The 22,100-nt window shown below is 39.8% G+C and overlaps 2 protein-coding genes across 2 annotated transcripts; one reads left to right on the top strand and one right to left on the bottom strand.

The window, feature by feature from the left end:
• Positions 1-17,366: 17,366 nt before the first annotated feature.
• LOC308397060 (leukotriene B4 receptor 1-like) lies at positions 17,367-18,278 on the bottom strand (the record flags this gene model as incomplete). The annotated part of the gene is made up of 1 exon (XM_080882779.1): positions 17,367-18,278. The coding sequence occupies one exon, from the start codon at positions 18,276-18,278 to the stop codon at positions 17,367-17,369; it is 912 nt and encodes a 303-aa protein (XP_080738905.1).
• Positions 18,279-19,005: 727 nt separating this feature from the next.
• On the top strand, positions 19,006-21,281 carry LOC308397061 (inactive serine protease 35-like; the record flags this gene model as incomplete). The annotated part of the gene is made up of 2 exons (XM_080882780.1): positions 19,006-19,073; positions 19,736-21,281. 2 exons carry the CDS (start codon positions 19,006-19,008, stop codon positions 21,177-21,179), a joined length of 1,512 nt encoding a protein of 503 aa, XP_080738906.1. The 3' UTR covers positions 21,180-21,281.
• Between the last annotated feature and the right edge of the window lie 819 nt (positions 21,282-22,100).

Below are 22,100 nucleotides of genomic sequence, written 5' to 3' on the forward strand. Positions count from 1 at the left end.
ATGTCTTAGAAGGGTGGGGAAGAGGAGGTTGGAAAGCATAAACAAAACATTATGAGCAGAGGTGGATAAATGATAAAGAGAACCAAAGCCCCTGCAGACCACATGAATGCCTCACATTCAGCATCCAGCCTGATGTCACACAACACAGCTCTTTTCATTTACCTTACATGGGAGTGCTTTCCATTCTTACTAATACTGGGCGGTTTCTCATGTCTCTGCTTTGAGCTTTTCTCTACCTTTTCCTCTTCCTTGTGAGCCAACTTTTATCTTCTGCCTACTCTCCCTTCCTTTCTTTGTGTCCTTCAGAGAGGTATTTATTGTATCAGAAAAATTCTGATTAAAAGAACATCCAAAACACCCGAGGGACCTCATCCAGGTTTAACAAGCCACATAACACACATGTGGCATGATGCCTCAGTTTGTTCCTCACAGGTGTTAGCACAAGATTTTATTAAGAAACTAAGTGTTTTTCACAGCAAGTAAAACTGATACATATGCTTCAGAATCCTTTAATGCCCTCTTTTATTCATTTGAAACTGTAAATAACTCCATCTTTTTAATGTAAATATCTTATAAGCAAATAACATGGCAGCAACCCAGTGCATTTAGATGTGTACGCATTGTGGCTGAAGTCCAAATCGAGTATTAGAAAAAGAGAGAAAATATCCAGTGACATTTAAAAACAGACAGAGAAGAGGCCTGTCTAATGTGCAGAGGTGAATTGTTCCACACTTTAGAAACTTCAACACACAGGCGGTCCCCTCTGAGGTTATGCTTAGTTTTAGGTATGTGCAGGAGTAGCTGATCAGATGACCTGAGAGAAGAGGAGGGTGCATAAGGCTGACCATGGCTTTATGACTACAGGGCACCCAGCGTCGGATGGCTGCTTCCAGCAGGGTATCACTCCATGTCACAAGTTCACATCATGCCAAACTGGTTTCTTGAACACAACAGTGAGTTAACTCTACCCAAATGGCCTCCCCAATCACAAGATCTCAGCTAAATTAACTGCCTTTGAGAACAGGAGATTCATATCGTGGATGTGCAGCTGACAAATCTGCATCAGCTGTGTGCTATCATGCCAATATGGATAAAAATATCTGAGAAATGTCTCCTTGTTGAATCTATGACATTAAGAATTAAGGCAATAATAATAGTAATAATAAGCGACTGGTGAGTGGAGGTGTATAAGTTCTTTTAAGGAAAACAATATCTTGATGGTAATGAGGTCAAAAGTGATTACCAAAGTATTGATCACAGGGCCAGATGGAGGTTTTTGCAGTTTCTCTTAATCAGTCTATTTGATAAAGTGAGCAACAACTCTTTGGCTCTTGTCTTTGGATTCAGAAACATTGCTGAAAACCTTCCCACCACCATCCAGTGTTGTTTTCAGAAAATCTGACACTAAATGTAACAGTGATAAAGGATGTCTGTGGTTCATGTCCCAATTTCAAAGCAGCTGTGTGTTTATGTGACAGCATGTTTGTAATCTTTAATACACTGAAAAAATGGCCAGAATTAAACATTTCAGTGATCAATCACATTTCACAATCAACTCTTTCAACTATTTCTTTCTTTGCTCTTGAAAAATGTGCATTCCTGGACTCAGATAACAAAAAGTATTCTTTGCTTTTGCCTCAATAATTGTTACAGTCTGTTTGTAATCAGAGCCTTTCCTGTTTAGGGCAGAGAGGAATAATTCAGGAAGCCATCTTGGAGATGGAAGAGAGCAGGTGGAACTCTCTGGATATCAGACAAGAGACTGGGAGTGAAAATGTTGCACTGGAGACTGGCTGAGAAGGCTGAGATTGTTTGGGGGCTGGACTGGTGGTCAGCAACAGAAACAACCATCTTCTGAGAGCTTGATGTCTGGCCATCGACGAACTTATCAGGAGGCTGAAGGGGCAAACAGTGACAAAGTAGGAGACGGGATCCATGTGGAGGCTTGGTAAAAGTTGGCCAACCTGAAAGGCAAGAAGATAGCCAGAAGCAGCCTACTTTGGATGCAGGTACTGAGTACTGATGCAGGACTGAGTGGTGTTCAGTTAACAACCTCCAACTGAACACCACGAAAACTAAAGAACTTATCTTGGACTTCAGGAAGGGCAGAGCAGACCCGGCCCCACTTTACATTCACGGGAGCTGTGTGGAGAGGGTACACTCCATGAGGTTTCTGGGCGTGCAGATATCTGATGACCTCTCCTGGACTGCAAATACTACAGCGGTGGTTAAAAAGGCCCAGCAGCGTCTCCACTTTCTGAGAGTGCGCAGGAGGAACAACCTGGAGGAGAGGCTGCTGGTGACATTTTACAGAGCCACCATAGAGAGCATCCTAACGTACGGCATAACAACATGGTATGCAGGGTGCTCAGCTGCAGACAGGAAAGTACTGCAGAGGGTCATCAACACAGCCCAGAAGATCACTGGCTGCTCTCTGCCCAGCCTGGAGGTCACTGCAAACTCTCGGTACCTCAGCAGAGCTGGCAATATCATCAAGGACCACTCTCACCCCAGCAACCAACTGTTTGAACTATTACCGTCAGGCCGACGGTACAGGTCACATAAAACCAGGACAAACAGATTCAGGGATAGCTTCTTTCCCAGAGCTATCACCGTAGTAAATAAGCACAAAAACAATTGAACCTATTCCATACCGTCACTGTCATTATATTATGCTGCTATTCATACTGTCATTATATTAATGCTGCTATCCTGTATATATTGTACATACTATTGTTTGAGTACTTACGATTGTTTTTTTTGTACTTTTTATATTTTACATTTATTATTGAAACTTGCACCAAGGGAGTGGCACTCCAATTTCGTTGTACTCTGTACAATGACAATAAAGGCTATTCTATTCTATTCTATTCTACTTGGGGAACAGGTTCAAGCAACACGGGACCCCCTGATCAAGGCAACATGTGACTTTCTGTCTTATATTATGGCTGCTAGGGACAGACCTTGACTGACTCTGGCTGCTTTGGACTGCTTGAAACCTTCCAAATCAGTGTCAGGCTGCAGCAGCAGGGAAGTCACTGAAGGCTCTAGACACCCAGGCAGGGACTGTGGAGAACCCACTCCCCTTTTAGGGTCCATACACTTGGAATTCTTGGGCTGGGACTGTGCAGAGCGCACTGAAGGCTTTGGACATTCAAGGTAGGACTGTGCAGGAGCCACTCCCACTGAAGGGTTTAGGTACTTGGACTCTTGAGCCTCGGATATTGCAAGGTACACGCAGGACCCTCTGACACAGGAAATATGGGACCTTCTGGCTCAGGTTCCATCTGAGTTTGCACAGAACTCACCAAAGGCTCTGGACACTCACATTGTTGCTGTACAGGACCCACTCTCATTGGAGGGTCTTTACACTTGGAATCCTCGGGGTGTGGCTTACTGAAGGCTCTGAATACTCAGACTCATTGGGCTGGGGCTGCACATGGCACACAGGCTCAGCTGGCTGAGGCCACACGGATCCATGTGCATTTTTGGACAGCAATCTAAGAATTTGCAGCCATGCTAGAAGTAAAACAAGGATATTCTTTTACCAACAGGATAGCCTAAAGAGAACGGAGGTCAAAAAGAAAACCAGTGTTGATCACAAATAGAAGTTTTGTGCAATTTGTCTTAATCTATCAATTAATAAATTCAGCAACAACCTTCACACTACTATCCAGTATTGACAAACCGCCAGTGCCATTAATAAAGTTGTTGTTTTCTGAAAATCAGACACTAAATAGTGATAAAAGATGTCAGTGGTTCATGTCTTAATCTTAAAGCAGCTGCATGTTCATCTGATAGTATCATTGTTATTTCTAACGCAGTCAAAACATTTCCAAACTTTAACATTTCACCAATCATTTGCACTTCATAATCAAGTCTTTCAGCTATTTCTTTCTTTGCTGTTGAGAACGTGCATTCCTGCACTCAGATAACAAGTACTCTTTGCTGTTCCGTCAATACAGGGAGTGCAGAATTATTAGGCAAGTTGTATTTTTGAGGAATAATTTTATTATTGAACAACAACCATGTTCTCAATGAACCCAAAAAACTCATTAATATCAAAGCTGAATGTTTTTGGAAGTAGTTTTTAGTTTTAGCTATTTTAGGGGGATATCTGTGTGTGCAGGTGACTATTACTGTGCATAATTATTAGGCAACTTAACAAAAAACAAATATATACCCATTTCAATTATTTATTTTTACCAGTGAAACCAATATAACATCTCCACATTCACAAATATACATTTCTGACATTCAAAAACAAAACAAAAACAAATCAGCGACCAATATAGCCACCTTTCTTTGCAAGGACACTCAAAAGCCTGCCATCCATGGATTCTGTCAGTGTTTTGATCTGTTCACCATCAACATTGCGTGCAGCAGCAACCACAGCCTCCCAGACACTGTTCAGAGAGGTGTACTGTTTTCCCTCCTTGTAAATCTCACATTTGATGATGGACCACAGGTTCTCAATGGGGTTCAGATCAGGTGAACAAGGAGGCCATGTCATTAGTTTTTCTTCTTTTATACCCTTTCTTGCCAGCCATGCTGTGGAGTACTTGGACGCGTGTGATGGAGCATTGTCCTGCATGAAAATCATGTTTTTCTTGAAGGATGCAGACTTCTTCCTGTACCACTGCTTGAAGAAGGTGTCTTCCAGAAACTGGCAGTAGGACTGGGAGTTGAGCTTGACTCCATCCTCAACCCGAAAAGGCCCCACAAGCTCATCTTTATGATACCAGCCCAAACCAGTACTCCACCTCCACCTTGCTGGCGTCTGAGTCGGACTGGAGCTCTCTGCCCTTTACCAATCCAGCCACGGGCCCATCCATCTGGCCCATCAAGACTCACTCTCATTTCATCAGTCCATAAAACCTTAGAAAAACCAGTCTTGAGATATTTCTTGGCCCAGTCTTGACGTTTCAGCTTGTGTGTCTTGTTCAGTGGTGGTCGTCTTTCAGCCTTTCTTACCTTGGCCATGTCTCTGAGTATTGCACACCTTGTGCTTTTGGGCACTCCAGTGATGTTGCAGCTCTGAAATATGGCCAAACTGGTGGCAAGTGGCATCTTGGCAGCTGCACGCTTGACTTTTCTCAGTTCATGGGCAGTTATTTTGCGCCTTGGTTTTTCCACACGCTTCTTGTGACCCTGTTGACTATTTTGAATGAAACGCTTGATTGTTCGATGATCACGCTCAGAAGCTTTGCAATTTTGAGACTGCTGCATCCCTCTGCAAGATATCTCACTATTTTTGACTTTTCTGAGCCTGTCAAGTCCTTCTTTTGTCCCATTTTGCCAAAGGAAAGGACGTTGCCTAATAATTATGCACACCTGATATAGGGTGTTGATGTCATTAGACCACACCCCTTCTCATTACAGAGATGCACATCACCTAATATGCTTAATTGGTAGTAGGCTTTCGAGCCTATACAGCTTGGAGTAAGACAACATGCATGAAGAGGATGATGTGGACAAAATACTCATTTGCCTAATAATTCTGCACTCCCTGTAATTGTTGCAGTGTGTTTATAATCAGAACCTTCCCTGTTTAGAGCAGAGTGATAAGAAATGTGTCTTTAATCAAAAGTAATCAGCTAATGATGCTGGCGTGTGCACACTGAGCCGAGTTGGACCCATACCTTCACCAGCAGCTGATATAACACCAATCCACTTCTATTTTAAGGATCCTGTGCTGAGAATTAGATAATTAGCTCATCCCAGCTTTGTACAGATACAAAATTATTAAAGTGACATAAAGTGCATTCACTTAAGGAAAGACAGGTCACTCTGAAATACACCAGCATTGCACAATTAAATCACTCAAACTTTCCTGCCAGCTGGCTGCTGCTGTTTTTGTGAAACTCAATCATGGGAATGTGTCAAAGGCTAGTAGATAAAAAGTTAGATTAGAATCAGCAGCTGCACATTATTTCACTTTAATATTGTTCTTACTAAAAAGCTTGCGATATCTACAGTTTAAGTATGGATGTCAATGAATGCAGAAATACGCATTATTATTCATTGGCTTGATTTTTTCCCACCTACAGCAATGAATTCACTCTCGTTTCTCTGTCCAGTTTATTAAAAATAATACAGTTTTCAGTCCACACGAAAGAAAGCAGTTAAACTCTACATTTTAAAAGCAGGAATTATTATTATTATGTTTTGTGTGTGTGTGTGTGTTTTGGCTGTTGAAAGTTTAGGATTGGAACCAGAAGACATAATATGAAATATAAAACGTGTGATGTTTTGCTTCCAAAAAGCAAAAAAACCAACAACCAACCCCCCCAAACAAAACAAAAAAGCACAAAAATGCAAATTCAATTAAAATCTAAAAGGTAAGAACACACACAAAGGTTACATATTACTTATATATAGTTACACAAGTACGATATCATCCTCCTCGAGCTGCAGGGGTTTGTAGGTGAGAGTATTACTGAGAGAATCATACACTGAAGCAACTGAGCACAGGACATACAGAGGTCGTGTAAGGACAGAGAAATTGCGAATAAAAATCAAGTGATGAGTGAAAATCTCTGGGTTTAGAGCCAGTTGTTTGTGTGTTGGCTACTTGGATACAATAACTATATTTTCCATACAGATGGATCCAGACAGACACAAAAATGATAAAGACCGAAGAGATAAACATACAGCTGGGAGGTGGATGATTTAACTGTGTGTCATTATCTATTTGGTGTGAAGTCTCGGCTTCGCCAAGCCGCCTCCCACTGTCTCACATGGCTGAGTGAAGTTTTCTGCCTCAACCCGAAACAGTGAATCTGGCTTTTTTTTTTTTTTTTTTTTTTTTTTTTTAAGAAGTGGAAAGATCTGAAAGCTTATAGCATTGTCTGACAGCAATGCTAAGCCCCAGGACTGGGGGAAATGCCAGACACACTGAGTTAAAGTCAGATTGATAGAATCTAGCCCCATTAAAAGCAAACCTACCAGCAGTCAACCTCCTGTCTCAGTTCAATCACCACCATGGATTCCACACGCACTGGCTGCATGCTGGTAAACACAACTCATAGTCACCAATAGGTTTGCCAATTCCTCCCCGAGTGGAGTGCCTTGTTAATAAAGTTATAAAAGAGACATGTGGCATGGTTTAAACCTTTAAATGAACTGCACTGTTTCCACAGACGTTCAGATTAGTTAGTCTCTCTTTTTTGTTGCAGCTGAAACAGAAGCAAGATGGAAAGGTCATTCGCTCCACTTCCTGGTCCTAAAGCTCCATCAGTCAGAGGGTGTTCTCTGCAGTGAGATTACAGTGGAGAATAATTGTCCTCACTTTACACTGATAGCATAAATGATATGAGGTAGCATTACTTTTCAAGGTGCTAAATCTTCATTATCTTACTTACAACCTGTTATTTAGCACCACGCCCTGAAGGCAAATGCAGTTTAACAAAGCGTGCCTTCTGCACAGTAAAAATCAAAGAGCAATACCTATAGAACTAAGTAAACTTTAACCACCATTTTTCCAAATCAACATTTTGTTTCTTATGGAATACAATTATTGCATCTGCTATCAATATAATACACTGATTCTTTTTTCCAAGATGTCAGGAGTTGCAATTAGTGACAAAGGCTTAATTAATCAGCTTTTTCAGCTGTTAGGAAACACTTGCAGAGTCATTATTTCCACAGAATAGAGAGAGAGATATGTGTCCAAAAGCATGCAAACACTGAATATTACACCCACATGTGAGTTTTAAAGTAGTCGTTTGATCAAAAATGAGCAAGAAAATCAGTGAGGTTGCCTGCTGAATTTAGGTGAGAGGGCCTGGCTCAAACAGAGCGTTCCAATCTATCCCAGTGGTGCTCTGCAGGACCGAAGGTCAGTCTGCACACCAGGCTCAGAAACTAACTTCTTCATGGGCATCGGTTTGTGTAGATTGGCCTTTAGCAAGTGCGCATTAAGATTAACAAATTACAAAGTTACAAAGTACAAACCATAAGGAAGTGCCTCCAGGAAAAAGAAAATCCATAAATACATCTGGACAGGTGTTTCTGTTTGGCTGTATTGTGTCCATGTAAATGGCTCAATGTGTTGGCACTGGAGGTTTTCTGCTACGTAAACAGCGTTTTTGGGAAAGTGATCTTATGATTAAATGATTTTCACCAATTTTTCTTTTGTGAGTTTTTGAGACTTCAATTTCATCAGCAGCAGAAATAAATTGCAAAATGTATTTTAAGCGATTAAAAAAATGCCCGATGTAGCAAATTAACTGAAATAAAAGTCATATATGGGAACAAATTTGTCAATATGGTGATGTTTATTGGTGGTTTAATAAACTCTCCATTTTCAAAGATTCTTATTTTTCAAAAGCTTTCTAGCAATTATTTCAGGCTTTAAGGGGTTAAATTTGTAAGGCATTTTGTTTTTTTTAATCAAACTTTCACTAGCAATGCTATGGATACAGGTTTTATGTCTTGGTGACCATCCATCCAGCCATTTTTTCCCCATGTGTCTAATTCAGGATCTAAGTGGATTCTATCCCAGCATTCAGAGGGAGCGAGGTGGGGTCTGTCGCAGGACTAACACCAAGGGACAGACAATCATTCACACCTTTGCATTTATACATGCAGTCATTTTAGAAATGCATGTCTTTGGACTGTGGGAAGAAGGCTGAGTACTCAAAGAGAACCCACAGAGGCCTAAGGAGAGCATGAAGATTTTTTAGTGAAACATGAGCAATTTGAAACTCTGAGACAAAGGGGAGTACATGGTTACTGTTTAGCTTAACAGAGCAAGAGGCCAAAAAGCCTAAGAGAGCATTTCATGCAAGCATAAAGAAGTCATCCTCAAACCTGGTTTGCAGCAAGTACTCACTATCTTGCCATGCATCACTTCGCAGCTTTTTAGTTTTAATTTCTTTTGTGTCCCATTGGTAAACACATGGTGCTCAGATTTCTAATGCACATTGCTGAGTGACAGAATAAAGAAAAAGAGCAGAGAAAAAAACAAGTGACCCTTACTGTGGAAGACAGAATAAATGCTAAGTATGCACCACACATTTGTGCTGGAATGGAGAAAACATATAAAGCATGTACAAAACAAACAACCAGTTCAAGGCCCACAACACATGGTTGCTTACACACACACACACACACACACACACACACACACACACACACACACACACACACACACACACACACACACACACACACACACACACACACACACACTTAGAATAACAGAACAACAAAATCCTCCTCCTCCTGTTGGAGCGCTAACACGATGACAGAAACTGCACATGTCAGCCTGTTTATGAGATCTTTGCTTATTATAGCAGTGAGACATGACATAAAGGCTTCGCAGATGTTTCCTGATTCAAACATCACCACATGTTGTCACAATTATTTGGATTTCAGGTCGCTTTCAATTCAAATAACGATAAAGGAGAGGCAGAGTTTGTGCAATAAAGACAATTCAACCTTTGTAAATTTTTGACATTTTTGTACACGGACAAAACAAAGTAACTGATCTTAACATTTCTGCAGGTGATTATGTCGGTTAAGTTCCTTACGTTAATTCAGAGAGACAATTCTTGCATGTTTACTTAGAATGAACTGTGATGTAGAATTAAAAACAAACTAAACTGAAAAATATCCCATTGACAAAAGTAAATTATAATGTCTCTCTTGCCATTCAACCACAGTGTAGTTTTGAGTATGTGAAAATGTATATGAAGTTATGAAGTGGTCTTGTAACAGCAGTAGATTGTATTTTTTTTCCCTTTTTAATTAAAAAAAACCTTTTTTGAAGGATAGTTATAACAAACTGAAGTTGTAGTAATGCATTGCAGAAGTGCTGATATTATTAAATAAATAAAGATAATATTTTTAGTGTTACTTTTCTTTATGCCAGAATATCTTTTTAACAGTAAATAAGTAAGTAAATATCGATTAAAATACAAGATTTCTATATAAAATTACATCTAAAGACTCTGTGTATACTGACGTAATCATAATTTAACAATAGTTTGTTGTAATTATCAACCAAGTTATTGATTTTACAAAAGTATTCTGCCTGTTTTTTGTGTGTGATATATTATTTTATTATAGTAAATGTGGATTAAAGATAAAGGATTTTTAACATAAAATCCCCAAATAAAATCCAAATAATAACAGTACTTTTCTGTCATTTTAAACTTGATAAATTGCATTAATTTATACATTAACCGTAGAACGCTAACTGAAAGAAATCTCCGTCCCGGGTCATCCGTGGATCGGGTTTTCCTCCGAGGCGTGGGCACCTATAAGCAGAGTTCTGTCTTTACCCTATAAGATTCAAAATTATTCAAAGTAACACTCAGGTATGCCGTTCAGCAGGTTAGTTACAGCGCCAGGAGTAGCTTGGGAGAACAAGGAAACACAGACTGCTTCAGGTTGCTTTCCCAAAATCAACTCAAAGGTTTATTCATCAGACAACAGTTTATATAGAGGAAAAAGGTTCGTGTGTCAGCAGATTCTCAGTTCAAACCGGTACAGATCAAATAAGGAAGCGTCTTCCTGCCCTCTGAGCAAAGAAGTATCCTTTGTATAGTTTATCAGTTCAGCTACAATTTATGATTATCCCAGCGAAATACACTCCTAGACATAGAATACAGAGTTCTTTCATTAGTGAATTCTGAAACAAACCACCTGGCCTTTAACAAACCCTTTTCTAAGAGATAAAGAAGGGAGGATGGGAGTAAGGAAGTAATCTCTGTGGTGTTTTCAACCTTGAGGTACCAGCCTGTGATTCTTACACATTAATTCTTGGGTCACAGAGAAAGAGAAAAACAACTAGTAAATGGGCCTTATTGAGTAACAATTTTCCTGTATAATATCACTATAAAACAATATCCTGTAAATGCTACCATGGTATCAAAATATCACAACACTAACACTGGGTGATTTTCAACCGAGCAAATTTATTTACATGATTTTCAGTATGTTGCGTTTGGCTAAGTGTCATTGGTCCCTGGATAGCTTCAGCATTGTCTTTGAAGTCTTTGAAGGCATGGGTGTTTCCCGACCCCAACGCCTGGTGTTTTGTGTTCGGGTGATTTTCACAGTCTACAATGATCTCTTTATTCGGCTCCACGTTCAGGGAAAGGTTGCTGTCTCTGCACGGCTTGGCCAGATGGCTCACTTCACTCCTGTAGTAGGTCTCGTCATTGTTGCTGATGTGACCTACTACAGTTGTGTCATCTGCAAATTTGATGAAGAGGTTGTAGCTGTGTAATGGGGTGCAGTTGTTGCAGGAGGGCATGCAATGAGTTGGTGTGACAAAGGAGGATGGTGGGGATAAGGTGAGATGGATAGAGTCAGATAGGATCAAATAAAAATGAACATTATTAATTTAGATGCAGATCCTTTTCAACAGTTAACTTCCATAACCTTTTGTTAAAAAAGGATTTAGTGTCTGCTTGAAAAGACTGTCCCTCCTCCCTTTAAGCCCTCATTAAACTTTGTGGAGCCAAGAAAATATACACCTATTTGTCCAGAACAGCCCTTCCCTCGGCACGTTCTCCTCTGAGACTGCAGATTGCAGACAAAAACATGTGAGCTAAGCTGTCCATTGCACCAACGTTCTGAGTTACAGGAGGTTTGTTTACTTCTGTGAAATAAGCGTGATTCAAACAGTCACACTGAAGATTGGGAATTGATTTTTAAAGTATGCCAGGCCTCATTTTAATGAAAACAAAACATTTCTGGAAAGAATTGTTACAGTGCTCTGCTCTGTTATTTCCATGCGGTGCATACTTGATGAAGGGGAAAAATATAGTTAATCATGTAGTTTTTTCTTACGTGCTAAACTTGCACTTCTCAGTATCAGGTTTGTCTGCAAAGACTTGGAGCTGTGAAGGGGACTTCCAGCTTAGCCTCTTTGGCAAGTATTTATCATACTTGATCTTTGCAGTTTAAAGACATCAAGAAAGCCTGGAGAACTATTGCTCAAGAGCACTTTCAAGATTACAAGAAGGCGCAAGACTTTCACACACTACAGTATGAGCTGATACTATCAGTAAGTGAACGAAGTAATGGTGATAGGAGATGATGCAACAACAACAGCTTTGGTTGGCTTAAATAATACATTTAATATACAGAATACGCAAATGCATGCATCTGTATATCTGCATGGAGATTCTTCTTCACCAGCAGTGACATGTGCTGATATTTACAGACAGAATACAGTGTGAAACACAAGGCCATTAAACTGCCAACTCCTGCTTTTAAAAGTTAAAAGCAGGAGTTGGACATTGGCTGCTGTTTTAATCATTTTAAGTCCAGTTCTTGAACCTTAACATTTGCAGAGGAATGATATTTTTTTTCATGGGCTTTTTTTGAGCCTTTTAACACTGAGCTATGAATTATTCACTATTAAAAAGCACCTAAATAATGTATACTTTATTAATCTTTTAAAGCACTTTTAATTCTTACTCTTATTTTTATTTTCATGTCTATTTAAGCGTTATATGACAGTATGTTTGCACTAAGCACCGCAGCAATTTCCTAATGTAAACCTGCTCAACATTTGGCAATAAAACCCTTTCTGATTCTGATTCTGAATCCTGTAGGAAATTAGTCTTCTGCATTTAACCCATTCACTCAGTGAAGCAGTGGGCAGCCACCAATCCAGCACCGGGGAGCAGTGTGTAGAGACGGTACCTTGCTTAGGGGTACCTCAGGGTAGCCGTTCTGTGGATTTGAACCCCCAACTTAGTAGGTAGTTCATGGGGTGAACACCCTACTTACTGAGCTATCCCTGCCCCTAACGCAAAGGATGAACCAGTTTTGTGCCTACGCATAACAGACAACTCTAAAGATTTGAAATGATACCTTTCTGTACTTTTTGCTAACAGCAACAACAAATAATTTGTTCTGACTTGTTTATTTGAACTGACAAAAAATGCCAAACATAACACATTTTTACAGGCATAAAATTTTATTTTTTTCTTCACCAAAAATGTGATTCTCACAGAGCTATTAGGAAAACACTTGGTATATCTCTGGTGTGTAGTGCATCCTTAAAATGTTTGAGGAAACTGAACAAGTGGAGGACTGAAGAAAAGTGGCAGGCCTAAAAACTAGATACAGTCGATGAACTCGGTCTGAAAGTCATGACCTTTGACCACATGGCCACAGGTCTCATCGACTAATAAATTAAATCTGACATTTTTATTTCAAATTGTCATCAGAATATAAGGCAGTGGTCAACAGACTGGAACAACAGTGAATGTCTGCAGCCATCTGTAAAAGATGGCTGCAGACAGTGGAGGCTCTTTCATGGTTTGGGGCTTCATTTGAGCCGGTGGTGTTGGGGATCTTGTCAAAGGTGATGGAATTATGAGTGCACAAAAGCACCATTAGAATTTGCCAGAGTTCAGACTGTGTTGAAGGCTAAAGGTGGTCATACAAAATATTGAAGTTCAAGCTCTGCACTGCTGAGAAAAAGCTAAGACGCCGTCAGATTGTTTGAGCCACAATAAAAAAGGTAAATATGAAAACATGATATGAATTTATCTCAAAAAATTTTAAGGTCATATTTGGTAGGCATGTTATGGCATAATTATAGCTGTCAGTGCAAGCAGTTTCATACCTATTAAACAAACCAATTGGAATGTCTGTCTAACTCACCCGGTGACATGTATGCACATGAAGGATTAACCAAACAGACAAACACACCCTGACACTCATTGCAAGACATTTCTTCTGTCTGCTTCATCCCACGAACCTATTCTCCTAACCAAACCCTTTTTGTCAAGATCCAAACAGTTTACTGCCGCTCTATTTACCTTACTTTGTTGATTTGTGCTTACAGCTGGAGATCTCAGACAAACTTTATCAGATTCATGTTTCTCAAGAGGTCACACTGAACCTGAAATCTCTTAGATTGGTGCTGTGTGTGTGGGGGGGGATTTCCATTTAACTGCAGTCTCCCACTAAAACTAAGAATTACAGCTGGACAGAAAACAAAAAAGCTCTATTATGAGACACAGAGTGAGCCAAGGTAAACCATCTCCTCTTCTCTTCTTTGCTTTTTCCTCAGTCATGTTTCTATCCTCACCTCTTCTCCTGGCAGCTGTAGCAAGTTTCTTACTGGGAGAGGGGGCTGCTGTTTTTGTTTTGTTGACTCTAGAGACGGTGTTCAGGGACGGAGGAATTGAAGACAAAAAGAAAGAAGAGTTAAATAAAGGGCTGGACAGCAGAGGAGAGATTAGTAATTGAGGGATGTGGGGGAAAGAAAAGCAAATCTGAGATGCGTGAGAAGATAGCACTGAGCAGGCAACAGTGAGTCATCAATTGTCCCAGGGCAATAAAATGCTGTTATCTCTAGCTCCCCATAGACTGGACTCCACTTACTGAATACATTTTGATAATTTCATATGGAGAACTGTGACCTTGTGTCAATGGCTTGTTTCCTTATTTCTACTAATTTAATCATCCGGTTTAAAAATAGAAATATTATTTTAGAAAGATCTTGCTACAGTCAGGAGCTAGCTGGCTTAGTTTTGCACTTAAGGGTTAAATGGTAGCATGGAGAGATCTAAGAAGGAACCAGTCTTCACACTTTATAGTCCTTTATGATTCTCTTTAAGTCGAGGATCACTTTAGCCCCATTTGAATCATTGTAATGTCCCCTTCAAAGCTTTGTCCATATATGAAGTGAGTCGCTCTCATCGCTTTGTAGTTAAAGGTTAAATTGCTATTGGATGTTCAAGCTCTGATCATGAAGGTAAACCTGTGATGTGTTAAACAACTTGTCAATCAGTGGTATCATTCACTCCTATGGGCAGTCACTTCAGCAATCAAAGCTGATCCCACTTTGCATCGCTGACAATTGTTCTGCCTCTCGTTGTTACAAATCACTGAGTTTCATTGATATTGTGCAGTCTGTAGTCACTACATCACTTTAAGCCTTTTTCTGCGACTCTTTAGATGTGTCAAGGGCGAGAATTAAATTTTCCCAATGAGAAAATTGACTCACATAAGAAACTGGGACTGCTGTGGATGCCCACACCAATAAGCTGAACCTGGCCCCCGGCAACTGTCCCAGTTAGATGAAATAAAATAGCAAACATGTAATAACATTTAAATTTGATGTTTTCTTTATTTTTTTTAATAGCTTGTAATGGTTTTTAATAGTAAGTTTGTTTGGTCCTCCCTAATTTTTTTTCAGTATTTTCTTTAGGAGAGCTGACGGATGATGCTGACTTTTTATAACTTTGCATTATTGATCAGTGAGGAGTTAAAGGACTTGAAACATTTATTTTGACTAAAATAAATGTTATATTATTTTTTTTATACATCGTTTGGTTTTTTCTGTTCTCAGACTTCTTGCCAAGATATGTTTAGTTATCAACTTTTGTCATTTTGTTTTGTATTCAAGACTTTGCATCCAAGTTTAAAAATGATTCAGCTTTGTATGTTTTCCTGCTTTGCCAGTCCAGAAAACCCCCTTTTGATTACCAAAAGTGTGTGTTACACATTGTGAAAATCTTTAATGAGCATCTTGGCAGGGGTGCACAGAGACCAGACAAGTCAAACTTGGATGGGAAAGAGTTTCTTCTGTTCCTTACAAGAGGCAGGAGAAAACCTCGCCTGGGCCCAAAGGAACAGCTGGGGGAAATACTGAATCACCAACCACATTCTCTCCTGCAGTAGTCCTGACTCTTTGGGTGGGATGGATTTACCAGTAGTGTCTAGACAGAGTTTTGTACTGAGGTTACAGGTTGAACAAGACAGCTGTCCATAAAGCCTGAGAGCATAAAAAGGGTGACTTGGCTAATCAAACATATCAGTGCAAATATCCTGAAACATTTCAGTGGAAGAACAATGCAGAGTTTTATTGAGAATTTCCACAAATATAATCACAGATGCTGTGGAAGTAACAAAGTGAACCCTTTAAAAATACAAATCAATTTCTCTGGAAGTCATCTTTGCTGAACTGTGGGTTATATATACTACTATGAAGCGGACACACACACACACACACACACACAGTTACCTTGTAACAGTATATGTGTGCGTAACACTCTTGTATAATATGATAAACTGTGGAACTAAAACTATGCAATGGTTTTGGAACAAACTAGAGCTAATTTATAAATATATCACATCAGTATTAAATACAATTGAGAATTATAGGAGATCATTTAAGTACTTTTCTGTACCCATAATGATACTATATAGTATTTGAGAAATATGTTACCTTATTGTTGAGTTAGGTAACCTGAACCTGGGTTGGTCTCTAGCTAGCCAGCTGCTAGCTTTGCATTTACAGTACAGAAATGAAGGTGCTTTCAGTGTTCTCATCAAATCCTCATGAACTTAGATAAATATAAACATTCAGAATTCACAAAACTTTCTCTAATAAACATTTAAACTATTACAGAACATTTAAAGCTATGGAGAAATCATTTTTCATTGTGTTCCCACTCTTAATAGGAAGAACATACAGGTACTTCCTCTTCCTGTGATAACTACACTTTTGGTAAAACCATTCACCATTTTGAATTTTAAAATTCCCTTTATATGCTTTTAATGGCATGGTACAATGTGCCTATTTTTATACTATTTTAAAATGCCGATGAATAAAAACAAATGTATTAACAAAATAAAAGTGAAATGATGAGTTAATGGAAGGATAATTGAGTTTACACACATCTGCTTGCTGTATTAGAGCAGCACTCTCTCTGTCCTTTCTGTTGGTAACATCACAGACAGAAGGCTGTTCCTGTTGATGAAGGAGCTCCAGTGAAAACATTTATTCAATCTTTTCATTAATTGTTGTTTCTTCTGACTGGCTGATGGATATAAAGTCCACAAAAACACCCAAACTCAACATGAGAAAATTAAAAACATGTAGAAACTGCTTTGATTGTCATCAAGCCAGTGAATGGTTGATATCAGCTGGTGTCACTGTCATTGATATGATTACTTCAATTTCCCAGCTGTCTCAGATTAATGGAGATTACATTATAATTTCAGATGAAATTCTTTGTAATTATATGTAATTTGATAGGTACTTTGATTCTATTGAATGTTTGCCTCATTCCTTTTCAACAATCATGTGTTTTTAAGCTCTGGCTGAGGACCAGATGTAATCAGCGCACGATTGATTTGAGGGGAGATGTTGCTTAACCTTGAAATTCATCATTAAACCACCAATCACCAACAGTTGCCTGTGACAAATAAAGAGGACCCTGTGCGTATCAGAAGGAGAGAGGAGATATTTTGACTCAAAATATAATTTCCAGTATCAGCAGGGCAAAAATTATTCTCCAAAGATGTTCAACATTGAGGTGCTGCTTCTTCAGTGACATCTGTTGACTTAGACAGATTTTGGGGAAATCTGAACTTCTCCACTAAATGTTCAGCATTTTTTGGCAAAGACTGAACAAACGATTAGAAGTAAAGGCATAAAGGAGTGGATTTACGGCACTGTTTACAAATGTTACAGAGGCAAAAGCGTTCCAGGTGTCCTCGCTAAACTTTAACAAGGATTTGTTATCGAGGGAAACAGCTGCAATCTCCACCACATTCATGGCACGATATGGCACCCACAGGACAAATACAGTCACTATAATGCTGGTAATCAGTCTGGTGGTCTGTGGATTGTTGAAAAAGGCTGCTCGATTCAGCTTTCTGTAGAGACTGATGTATGAAAAAGCCATGACAGAAAATGACACAACTCCTACCAGGAGTCCTGTCAACACCACAGCTACCCTCTGACCCTTGGAGGAGTAGTGAGGTTTGCAACGTGTCCAGTGCTGATCTTTGTCCAGCCATCGAACCACTAAAGCAGGGATGGACAGGGTCATCGAAGCCAGCCAGAGAGGAGCCAGCAGCAACCTTGCTTTCACTAGATTTAAACTCCTCTGTAGGTGAACCACCTGAAGGTAACGCTGAACACTGAGCACAGTCACAGTCAGCAGACCGGCATAAATGCTGCAGTACCCAATGTACGTTACGAGCTTGCAGGCTACCAGGCTGAAGGTCCAGCCATAGAGAAAATAGTAAATCCACAGTGGAATGGTAACAAAGCAGAGCAGGTCTGACACAGCCAGATTCAGCATCAAACTCTGGCTCAGACTGGACATGTTCTCCCAGTTTGGCTTAAGAACGATGACAGCAATGTTTCCAGGGAATCCCAGCAGAAAGCAGATGGACAGCACCACTGCAGGAACAAGACTCCTGGAGTCCAAAGAAGGATGAGGTGAATCTCCAGGAGAGGAAGAGATGTTAGAAGTAACCGTGGTGGAGTTGACTTGTGCCATGCTGGAAACTTGGTGTGAGTGGCATGCACTAATAATGATAAATGTTGAAGGTGTTCACCTTTTGAGGAATCAAAGGGGAACTAATAACAAGGAAACTGTGATGCTAATGCAAATGAGGATTAATCCCTTAGTATCACATTGTCACAACAGATGGAACAACACCAAGGAAGTATAGATTTCACATGTATAAAGACTGAGAACTAATTTTCAGCGTTTACGTCATAGAACTGGATGTTTTCCACTTTCCTCGGAACTGGTCAGGCTATTTTGACTTCATAGAGGTCAACAAAGGTTGACAAAACATGAGAATAACACAATAACACAAGAATAAAATCTCTGCAGCAGCAACTAATAGGATAGGAATAACGAGTAATTGCCTGTAGCAGAGTCTTTGTTGACATAAACAGCAGGGGTTAAACTACAGGTAAGAGCTGCACTGGACTCATGTCTAGAAACACTTTGATAGGTCGTTTGAAATACATTTAATACACACACACACACACACACACACACACACACACACACACACACACACACACACACACACACACACACACACACACACACACACACACACACACACATAAACCTACACTCAAAGTTTCTCGAGGCTGATTTATATGTAAGAGCAATAAATGTTTATGTTTAAATACAGTTCTAAAAGAACGAAATAGCAACATAAACCGGAATCTGTGTCCACACGACTGCAACTTTGACCTCAAACGTGATGTCATCACTTGCTAAAAACACAAAAGCCTTCGTGCTGCTGGGCTGGTTCATCCCTCTGCATGCCTGGTGCTGACTTTTTTTTTTATACATCGGAGTGGGATGTGGATGCCTATGAGGACCCTGCACGCTGCCTCTCATTGCGATCCCCCTCTTTTTTTTCCTTTGAGCTCAGCAAATGATGGAAGCAGTCTGCGGGAAGTATTTCGGATAGAGAGAGTTTTTTTAAATCCACAGTAAGGACAATATATTTATTTTATCTGCAGGTAGGAATGTTTTATATTTTTCATGCCGCTAACAACGAAAAGGTCACATTAGCTTATTTACATTAATATGTCCTTCCTAAGAATATCTGTAAAATGTATATATTTTTAAATTTACGGGTTATGCCGATTTATTTTCATAGCTTTCACGTTGTTTGTTATTGACCTGCTTAACTTTGCAATAAATACATTAGTTTGGATCCAAAAAATATGTTTTCGGTTTTATAGGAAAGGTAATGATTATATTTCGTGATTAGATTAGAAATACTTTTCAAAGTTAACGGAAATAACTAACATGTCATTTTAATTTAAAGTGAAATCTTAAACATTTAGCTGCCGAGCTATTTTCAATTCATACGTAAAGCTTGTGCGCCATCTGCTGGTCGTTTAACTCCTAGCCTCAGTGTAAAAATCTTTTGGTATTTCTCTCCAACTCTCAAATATTTTTTTTTTTTACTGTATTTTCAGCGGGATGGCCCTGACTCATTTGAAGTGTGTGCTGCTCTGTGTAGCTGCACTTTCAGCTTCTGGTGTTTTTGGCAACAGTGAGAGCAACGAGGTGCACAGGTGGACCAGACAGAGCCTTCCTGAGCTGGTGGCCACACGCACAGCACTTTTAAGAACACCTTTGTTCACAGGGAAGGAAGAGGAAAAAGAAGAATTAGAAAGAAGAGCGGCAAAGATGCTCTGTGGAATAGAATGTCAAAGCACCCTACCACCTGTAGACCAAACTGAGCAAGAGAGAAATCTGGGATATGAGACGCTGTATGAAAATGGCACTCGCACACATACAGACATGAGTTTGCAGGGAATCAACAAGATGTCTACAAGACCACCGGCACATTCAACAGGTCTTCCCCGCAGGAAACGGCAGGTTTATGGAGCAGATGGTCGTTTTGTGATCTCAGACTCCCATTTCATCACCAACTACCCGTTCTCTGCTGCAGTCCGCATCTCTACGGGCTGTTCTGGAGTCCTGATATCTTCAAAACATGTGCTAACAGCAGCACACTGCATCCATGATGGCAGGGACTACCTGGAGGGTGCCAGGAAGGTTAGAGTAGGTTTGTTACAGCTGAAAACTACAAGAGGAAGTGGGGGGAGGAGAAGAGGAGGGAGGAGAAGACAAGGAAGGAAAGGAGGGGCTGAGAAAGGTGAGAAGGAAGGAGAGGAGAAGCTAATGGATGGAGGTGGGGAGATGAATAGTTTAGTTGGGGAGAGAGGGAGAAAGGGAGTTGAAGGTAGAAGACGTAGAGGGAGAAAAAGGGCTGAGGAGGGAACAGCTGATGGTGGAGACAAAAAGTCTGAGAGAAGAGGGAGACGAAAAGGCCTCATTCATGTCCGCCGCAGTACTGGGGCCACACAGGAACCAGTGTTTCGCTGGACTCGAGTTAAGCAAACAAAAATCCCTAAAGGATGGATCCACACCCAGAACTCTACTAATTCTCTTTCTCCCGACTATGACTACGCCCTTCTGGAGCTGAAACGACCAGTAAAGCAAAAGCACATGGAGCTCGGAGTAGCACCCTCGACTGCACCCCTCACAAGGATCCACTTCTCAGGCTATGATGCTGACAAAAACCTGCCTGACGGTATCGGAGATGAGAGGGTGGTTTATCGCTTCTGCTCAGTGGCAAAGGAGTCTGATGATCTGATGTATCAGCACTGCGATGCGCAGACCGGTGCTACAGGGGCGGGTGTTTACATCCGACTCAGGCAGGAAGCGGGACACACAGGCAGCAAGGGGAAGTGGAAGAGGAGGGTGATTGGAGTGTTTTCAGGCCATCATTGGGTGAAGGTGGAGGGGGGTGAGCAGAGGGACTTTAATGTTGCAGTGAGGATCACACCTCCTAAATACGCCCAGATCTGCCACTGGATCCATGGAGATCCAAGTCTTTGTAAAGAGGTCTGAAGATACAGAGAGACAGAGCAGAGGGTATGTGAGAGGCAAAGAGCTGAAGACACCTTTAAAGGGACTCAAAGATCAGGGACACTGTGTATAAAACCTGTAGAAAACTGTCTCATCATTGGTGCTAAACAATTAATCCTTGATTTAAAAAAAAAAAAATAAAAAAAAAAATAAAATATATATATATATATATATATATATATATATATATATATATATATATATATATATATATATATATATATATATATATATATATATATATATATAAAATAGAGCTTTAGAAGCTTTGTATAGACAAGCCCCACAACCCACCCCCCCAAAAGTCATTTTAGTAGAAGTATTTTTAAAAGTAATCACATCTTCAAAGTGCAATATGTCAGAATGGAGCTGAATATTTCTCAGTGTATCCAATTTTAGATGTTCTTAAGATCATTCTGGGAAGAAAGAAGAAAACTTGAGGATGTTTTCTTTACAGATACATTCACAATACTGATTTACATATAAAAGAAGCAGAGTTTCCAGTAAAACATTTCCATAAAAGAATTCTTCATCAAATAATGTGAAAACATAATACCTACATGATCCATAATGCAATCCCACTGCCACAGTCTGGTTGGAGGTTAGAATAATAGTGATGTCTTTAAACTTAACTGCAACTTTTAACTGCAAAGGCTGAAGTCATGAACCTTAAGCACAGACAAGGAGCGGATGAGTTTTCTTTTCTTTTTATTATTTAAGTCACTTTAATTTCAATTTTAGCAGCAGTTGTTGTTTTTTCTATTTTTAAATTGTATATAATAGGATTGTGGGTTTAAAAGAGCTGCAGCTTTTAATAAATTGTAAAAATGTGAAAAAAATATGATCTGAAATCAGCTTCTCTCTTCAATGAGAGTTTGACAGACCAACCTTGAGTTGAAGACT

Source organism: Rhamphochromis sp. 'chilingali' (genome assembly GCF_963969265.1).
Source record: "Rhamphochromis sp. 'chilingali' genome assembly, chromosome: 5".
Taxonomy (NCBI): domain Eukaryota; kingdom Metazoa; phylum Chordata; class Actinopteri; order Cichliformes; family Cichlidae; genus Rhamphochromis; species Rhamphochromis sp. 'chilingali'.